Source organism: Sardina pilchardus, chromosome 19 (genome assembly GCF_963854185.1).
Source record: "Sardina pilchardus chromosome 19, fSarPil1.1, whole genome shotgun sequence".
Classification (NCBI taxonomy): domain Eukaryota; kingdom Metazoa; phylum Chordata; class Actinopteri; order Clupeiformes; family Clupeidae; genus Sardina; species Sardina pilchardus.
In genome coordinates, this window is record NC_085012.1 from 3,064,060 (window position 1) to 3,071,648 (window position 7,589).

General features: G+C 44.6%; 1 protein-coding gene across 1 annotated transcript in view; it reads right to left on the bottom strand.

Moving 5' to 3' along the window:
* The window catches only part of si:ch73-173p19.2 (V-type proton ATPase 116 kDa subunit a 1), a 37,250-nt gene that overhangs the window by 6,280 nt on the left and 23,381 nt on the right, over positions 1-7,589 (bottom strand). The window contains exon 16 of the mRNA XM_062520990.1: positions 712-829. Coding sequence (XP_062376974.1) covers positions 712-829 — 118 coding nt within the window. The remainder of the gene's footprint in view (positions 1-711; positions 830-7,589) is intronic.

Sequence of the window (7,589 nt, forward strand, 5' to 3'; positions counted from 1 at the left end):
TTGGCTCCATATAAGTAAAAAGAACATTCAAAAATGTTATGTAGTTTTACTACAAATTAGAAAAAAGTCAGACTAAATGGGTCAATTAGTGAGTGTCTCTTTCAAATGCAAATTAAGTTTAATGGGCCTTTTGAATGGGCCTGCTGCAGGTGAGAAGACTGAAATCCTAGGATTTTCTTTTATTGTGTTTACAAAGTGCCATTGATACATTCTCTTTTGAAACATACAGTATGTGGAACCTAGTTGATTAAAGGTTTCTAATGGTGTCACTTATATGTTTCTAGGACTAAAATAGGCAGAGATTGACATGTGTGTTTGGAACAGTTTTTGTAGACTCCAGAGGGTTAACATAGACACAAATAGAAGTGATCAGGTACAAGATTAAGCATAAGCATACTTTAGTATAAGTATACTTTAGCATAGACACAAAGAGAAGTGATCAGGTACAAGATTAAGCAAAAGCATACTTTAGTATAAGTATACTTTAGCATAGCTTTCCCAGTAGCACTGTGCTGCAGCAGAAGCACATTAGGCCCTTAGAATCTTCACGAGTAGGAGGACTGTGAACATGCGTGAGATTACATTACATTAGAATGCCTCTAGTCCAATCAGAAATGAGTAAATAGTTGGTATTTTGTATGTGAGATCAGATGAGTCATGAGAAGGTTGTTTATGTGTTGCGTGTAGCTGAGTCAGGGGAGGAGTTCCTACCTGCGTGAGCCAGACTCAGCGCCCACAGACGCAGATAGGAGGCCGTGTTGGAGATGCAGCCCAGGCAGTACTCGATGGTGTGGATGGCCTGGTACACAAACACATCCCCCATGCTCACCTGCCAACACATCACACTCCAATCAGCCACTCAATCACACATTTCAGAGCTCCTCTCTGCTCCTCTCTTCTCTCTTCTCTCCTCTCTGCTCCTCTGCTCCTCTCTTCTCTCTGCTCCTCTCTTCTCTCCTCTCTTCTCTCTGCTCCTCTCTCCCCTCTGCTCCTCTCTTCTCTCTGCTCCTCTGCTCCTCTCTGCTCCTCTCTTCTCTCTGCTCCTCTCTGCTCCTTTGCTCCTCTCTTCTCTTCCCTCTGCTCCTCTCTGCTCCTCTCTTCTCTTCTCTCTGCTCCTCTGCTCCTCTCTTCTCTCTGCTCTTCTCTTCTCTCCTCTCTTCTCTCTTCTCTCTGCTCCCCTCTGCTCCTCTCTTCTCTCTGCTTCTCTCTGCTCCTCTCTGCTCCTCTCTTCTCTCTGCTCCCCTCTTCTCTCCGCTCCTCTCTGCTCCTCTCTGCTCCCCTCTGCTCCTCTCTTCGTTCCTCTCTGCTCCTCTGCTCCTCTCCGCTCCCCTATTGCTGGCTGCTCAGAGGAGCCTGCAGCGTGCTAAGATTGTATGTGAGGAGTCTCTAGCAGCAGGTGATCTGGACAGTGCTCAAGGTGTCCCCTCTGTTCTGGTCTCTGGACAGAAGCCCTCCTCTAGTGCTGGACCTCCTCTAGTGCTGCACCTCCTCTGGTGCTGCACCTCCTCTAGTGCTGGACCTCCTCTGGTGCTGGACTATCTACTGTAAACTCCAGTGCACCTCCTCTGGTGCTGGACCTCCTCTGGTGCTGCACCTCCTCTAGTGCTGGACCTCCTCTAGTGCTGGACTATCTACTGTAGACTCCACTGCACCTCCTCTGGTGCTGGACCTCCTCTGGTGCTGGACTATCTACTGTAGACTCCAGTGCACCTCCTCTAGTGCTGCACCTCCTCTAGTGCTGGACCTCCTCTAGTGCTGCACCTCCTCTAGTGCTGGACCTCCTCTAGTGCTGGACCTCCTCTAGTGCTGGACTATCTACTGTAGACTCCAGTGCACCTCCTCTAGTGCTGCACCTCCTCTAGTGCTGGACTATCTACTGTAGCATTTGTGCCACTACATGGATGTGCGTACTATAACAGACTCCGCTGCACTCCACTGCACTATATGGACGTGTGTACGTACTATAACAGACTCCACTGCACTATATGGACGTGTGTACGTACTAACAGACTCCACTGCACTATATGGACGTGTGTACGTACTATAACAGACTCCACTGCACTATATGGACGTGTGTACGTACTAACAGACTCCACTGCACTATATGGACGTGTGTACGTACTATAACAGACTCCACTGCACTATATGGTCGTGTGTACGTACTATAACAGACTCCACTGCACTATATGGACGTGTGTACGTACTATAACAGACTCCACTGCACTCCTGTGCCACTTCTAGGGCACTTCCTCTTGTGCATTTGAATATTATTGCTGTTGACCTACTTTGCTTCTAAATGTTACTGATGACAGAGACATACCTGGTTAATGTCACATATGAATAAAACAAAAGTAAGACATGTGTGGCTTCCTCATTGTCATGCAAATGAGAGGTTGCCGGTAAACAGGAGGTATGTGTGATGGAATGTGGTTGGACGGAAACGGAGTGAGAAGCCCACATCACAAGACTGAATTAATATTCTCGCGGCGCGGGCAGCAGGCGAAGGTCAGCCAGAAGACAACATCTCAGAAAACGTGAGGACCGTGCGGGACACTTCTTGTTAGTGATAGCAAATGGAATGCTTTGCAGGAAACGCCTGTTGTTGTTGTTGTTGTTGTTGTATTCAGTGCTTGAAGTGGGCCGGAACGCAGCGGAACGCAGTTCCGGAACTTCTGTATTTTCGTCTTTTGGGTTCCGCCACTTTTTTCAGCGTTCCGGTACTTACTGAAACTGATCCGACGCAGTGACAGTCACAGTGGCCCGAGAATAGACAATATCACAAGACCGATGAAAGACTACATTACCCACGAGCCACAACAGTGCCCTATCACAGTGTTTCTCAATCTACCGGGCCGCGAGAAGATTACCATCGGGCCGCCGGCAGACCCTCTCTGCCCTCTTCGAGACCACCATGCGGCCGCGGCCGCACTCATTCTTCTCGGTCATATTGCTGCGCGAGAAAATCGCACAGAAATAACATGCATATCATATGAAACTGCAGAACCTGGCCTTTCCAATGGTACTAGCCGCTAGTTTCTATGATGAACGGTTCGCGAGATAATTAGCGTTGAAAATTACAGTTACCTACAAAAATGAATGGCACATTCAGTTCTGCGTCATACCCATTCTTCTCTGTGAAATATCTGACGATTTCGTTACTGCCCTATGGCAAACTACATATCAAAATAAACAGGAGATCCTACTGATTCCAACGGCGTATAGAATGCCTCTGTGTAATTAGCTATAATCACAAGAAATCCTTTTTGGAAATCACATCAAATTTCTGCATTTTTTCATACCTCTCCATATCCCCCACTTCAAAATAATTTATTTTTCATATCAGAAGTTGTATTCAGACCCCTGTTTGTCATATAGCCATGGCAGATGCTTGAAATGCCATTTCAGGACCCAAAATAGCAATAGAAAGAACACTTACAGTCACACTTACCCACTTGTTCTGACTTTTGGCCAGTTATTGTTAATTAAATCAATGTAACAAGTAGGCCTATAGCCTATTTCACAGTTTTCTTCATCTGGGCCTTTAGCCCAAATGTTTCTGGTTCTAGGGCCCTTAGCCCAGTCTATTGTTAGGCCTACAAGTGGCTATGCTGCACTGGTCTGGTTCGTGTTGTTTTAATGGTTTTCCATATTCCATTTGTTAATTAGAAAAAAGTAACCTAGGCCTAGGCTATAGGTTAGTCCTTGAAAAAATATTAAATAAAAAACGTTTTTCAACCAACACATCCTAAAGACTTGATTTTTTTTTTCACCGTGTCGGAAAATTAGAGTTCCTGCACTTATTTTTTCCCACTTCAAGCACTGGTTGTATTGCACTGATTTGGATTGGGAGTTTCAGTGTTTGTTGTTTGCAGGGGTGAAAGTAGTTTTAAATTATTGCCTGTACTATGAAAAATGATCATAGGGAAAACCGTACACGCCTAAACATTTCCCATAAGCCTAAACATCCATGCCCATAGTATCAACTACAGTAACCTATGCCTAGCAGGGGTGTCCAAACTACGGTACGCGGGCCAACTGCGGCCCTTTAATGCGGCTTGCCGAGCATTCATTAGTTTATCATAGATCCGGCCCGCCACACACTTATTGGCTGTTCGTTATTTTTAGTGGGAAATGTTTAGGCTTGTAGGGTTTTCCTAGTTTCAGTGTTTGTTGTTTGCAGGGGTGAAAGTAGTTTTAAATTCTTTAAATGAATTGCCTGTGCTATGTAAAATGATCATAGGGAAAACCCTACACGCCTAAACATTTCCCATAAGCCTAAACATCTCCAACACACCTAAATAGGATGCATTTAATGATTTCTATGAACCTATTTGCAGAGCATTCATCAGGTACTATTACTCTTTCACTCTTACACTCACTCTCTTCTTCCAGCCTGTCCTCCACAGTACTAACTCTTCTCTACAGTACTAACTCTTCAGGGTGAACTGTACTCCCTTGTAAGTTGCAGGAGGGTCATTCCATGTGAAATCAACCAATTTCAGCAAAATTTGTCAGGTGACCCTCTCTGAAAAATCACAGGTCTCTGTAGGCCGAGGCTTTGCATACATCTTCAATAGTATATCTGTATAACTACTCGTTGCAAAACTACAGCCCTTTGACATTTCAAGTAATTTCACGCATTGTGATGAACAATCCTTTTTGTTCAACTTGCAACATTATTGGCTCTTTTGGTATTTCACTCACATTAGTGAAACTATGTGAATAGAATTCAGATTTTCCTGTTTAATTAAAAAATCCAATCAGATCAGATGTATCTTGTGTAATTTCCCCTCTCTCTGAATAAATTCATTATGTGAAAAGACATCATCGCCTTTGAAGGCTTCTCGTTCAAAAAGAATGTGACACAAATTCATCAGATTGTTCCCCCACCCACATGGACTATAAGGTCATGTCCATACATTAACTTTGGCTATTATATTAACATATTGGCAGAGCATTTTGTTTTTTTAAATGGGCTCGATTTTCAAAAAGCCCATTTTCATCTTCTCATTTCAACATATGGACAGGTTTTTTTATTATTATTATTTCACCATATATCATTCTGTATGTGAGGATCATCTGTCCAACATTTGGGCTTGTTGGCTGAGTTTCCTTATAGAGGTATTTTTGGAAAATATTGTTTATAAATCCACTGAATTTGTATTGGACCTGCTGTACCACTTTAAGAGAGTCACTTATAGTCTATAAGTGACCTTATAGTCCATATGAATGGGGGGAAAAATCAGACAAATATGTGTCACATACTTTTTGAATGAGAAGCCTTCAAAGGTGATGATTTATTTTCACATAATGAATTTATAGCCATTTTCGGGGGAAATGACACGTCTGATCTGATTGAATTTATTAATTCAACAGGAAAATCTGCTCCTATTCACATATTTCACTAAAGTGTGCAAAATACCAAAAGAGCCAATAATGTTGCAAGTTGAACAAAAAGGATTGTTCACCACGATGCCTAAAATGACTTGAAGCTTCAAAGGGCTGTAGTTGTGGAACCACTCGTGACACAGATATACTATTTAAGATGTATGCATGGGTTTGGAACAATTTGTGACACAGGTATACTATTTAAGATGCATAGGTTTGGTCTACAAACAGCTGTGATTTTTTACAGACTTTTTTGCAGAGGGTCACTCGTCAGCCACTGGGTGATTTGACACGGAATGACCCAGGAAGCAAAACAAAGAGTTAGCGTGAGAAAGACATGTGGCGTTAGAGGAGTTCAGCCCTGTTTTTGGCAGGCAGTTTAGTTCACAGAGCCGCGACCGCCTGCTTGTTTGTGTGTGGGTGCTTTGTGAGGGCTGACCTGGTTGTTTGTGTTTGTGTGTGTGTGTTTGTGTGTACAGGTAAGTGGCGGTGCTCCAAGTTACCGTTTCCTGCTTGCGTCCAGGCGCCAAACCACTCCCATCAGGAGCCGCCTGCTTGTTTGAGTGTGGGTGCTTTGTGATGCCTATCAGCCCTGGTTGTTTGTGTTTGTGTGTGTGTTTGTGTGTACAGGTAAGTGGCGGTGCTCCGAGTTACCGTTTCCTGCTTGCGTCCAGGCGCCAAACCACTCCCATCAGGAGCCACCGGCTGGTTCTGCTGTCTGGCCCCAAACTCCTGCAACAGCAGCACATTTGACTAGTTATGTCTGGCCCCAAACTCCTGCAACAGCAGCGCATTTGACTAGTTATGTCTGGCCCCAAACTCCTGAAACAGCAGCACATTTGACTAGTTATGTCTGGCCCCAAACTCCTGCAACAGCAGCACATTTGACTAGTTATGTCTGGCCCCAAACTCCTGAAACAGCAGCACATTTGACTAGTTATGTCTGGCCCCAAACTCCTGCAACAGCACCACATTTGACTTGTTATGTCTGGCCCCAAACTCCTGAAACAGCAGCACACTAGACTTGTTATGTCTGGCCCCAAACTCCTGAAACAGCAGCACATTTGACTTGTTATGTCTGGCCCCAAACTCCTGAAACAGCAGCACATTTGACTAGTTATGTCTGGCCCCAAACTCCTGCAACAGCAGCACATTTGACTAGTTATGTCTGGCCCCAAACTCCTGAAACAGCAGCACATTTGACTTGTTATGTCTGGCCCCAAACTCCTGAAACAGCAGCACATTTGACTTGTTATGTCTGGCCCCAAACTCCTGAAACAGCAGCACATTTGACTAGTTATGTCTGGCCCCAAACTCCTGAAACAGCAGCACATTTGACTAGTTATGTCTGGCCCCAAACTCCTGCAACAGCACCACATTTGACTAGTTATGTCTGGCCCCAAACTCCTGAAACAGCACCACATTTGACTTGTTATGTCTGGCCCCAAACTCCTGAAACAGCAGCACATTTGACTAGTTATGTCTGGCCCCAAACTCCTGAAACAGCAGCACATTTGACTAGTTATGTCTGGCCCCAAACTCCTGCAACAGCAGCACACTAGACTTGTTATGTCTGGCCCCAAACTCCTGCAACAGCAGCACACTAGACTTGTTATGTCTGGCCCCAAACTCCTGAAACAGCAGCACATTTGACTTGTTATGTCTGGCCCCAAACTCCTGAAACAGCAGCACATTTGACTTGTTATGTCTGAAACCTTGAACCGGTATGTACACATCTTTGGCTCAGTACACAGAATGCTGGTAGAATTGTCAGTGTAATTATGGGTTTTGGGAAGAGCTGATGGTTAAGGTTACCAGCATTAAGTTGCTAACTAAATGAATTGAAAATCACCATCAATCATGATCATTGATCATCACACATCACACAATCCCAGAGTCATGACCCAATCCCAGCCTCTCTGCACCCTGCACACCACTGTCTGTGCCAAACACTTTCTCCACTGGAGTCACGTTTCAGCCGCCACCCTCAGCCACGCTTGAGCTGCAAAGGCAAGTGGGCGCTAAGGAAAGCCACGCCCTCATTTAACCCTCATATGTTTTTACTGCCATCACACAACCAATACACACTTCAACACGGATGCTTCAGCAATGATGCAGTTCTGACGGTGTGGTGAAAAGATGCGACTGCACAGCATTCCTGCCTATACTGTATAATCACTGCATTCCTGCCTATACTGTAT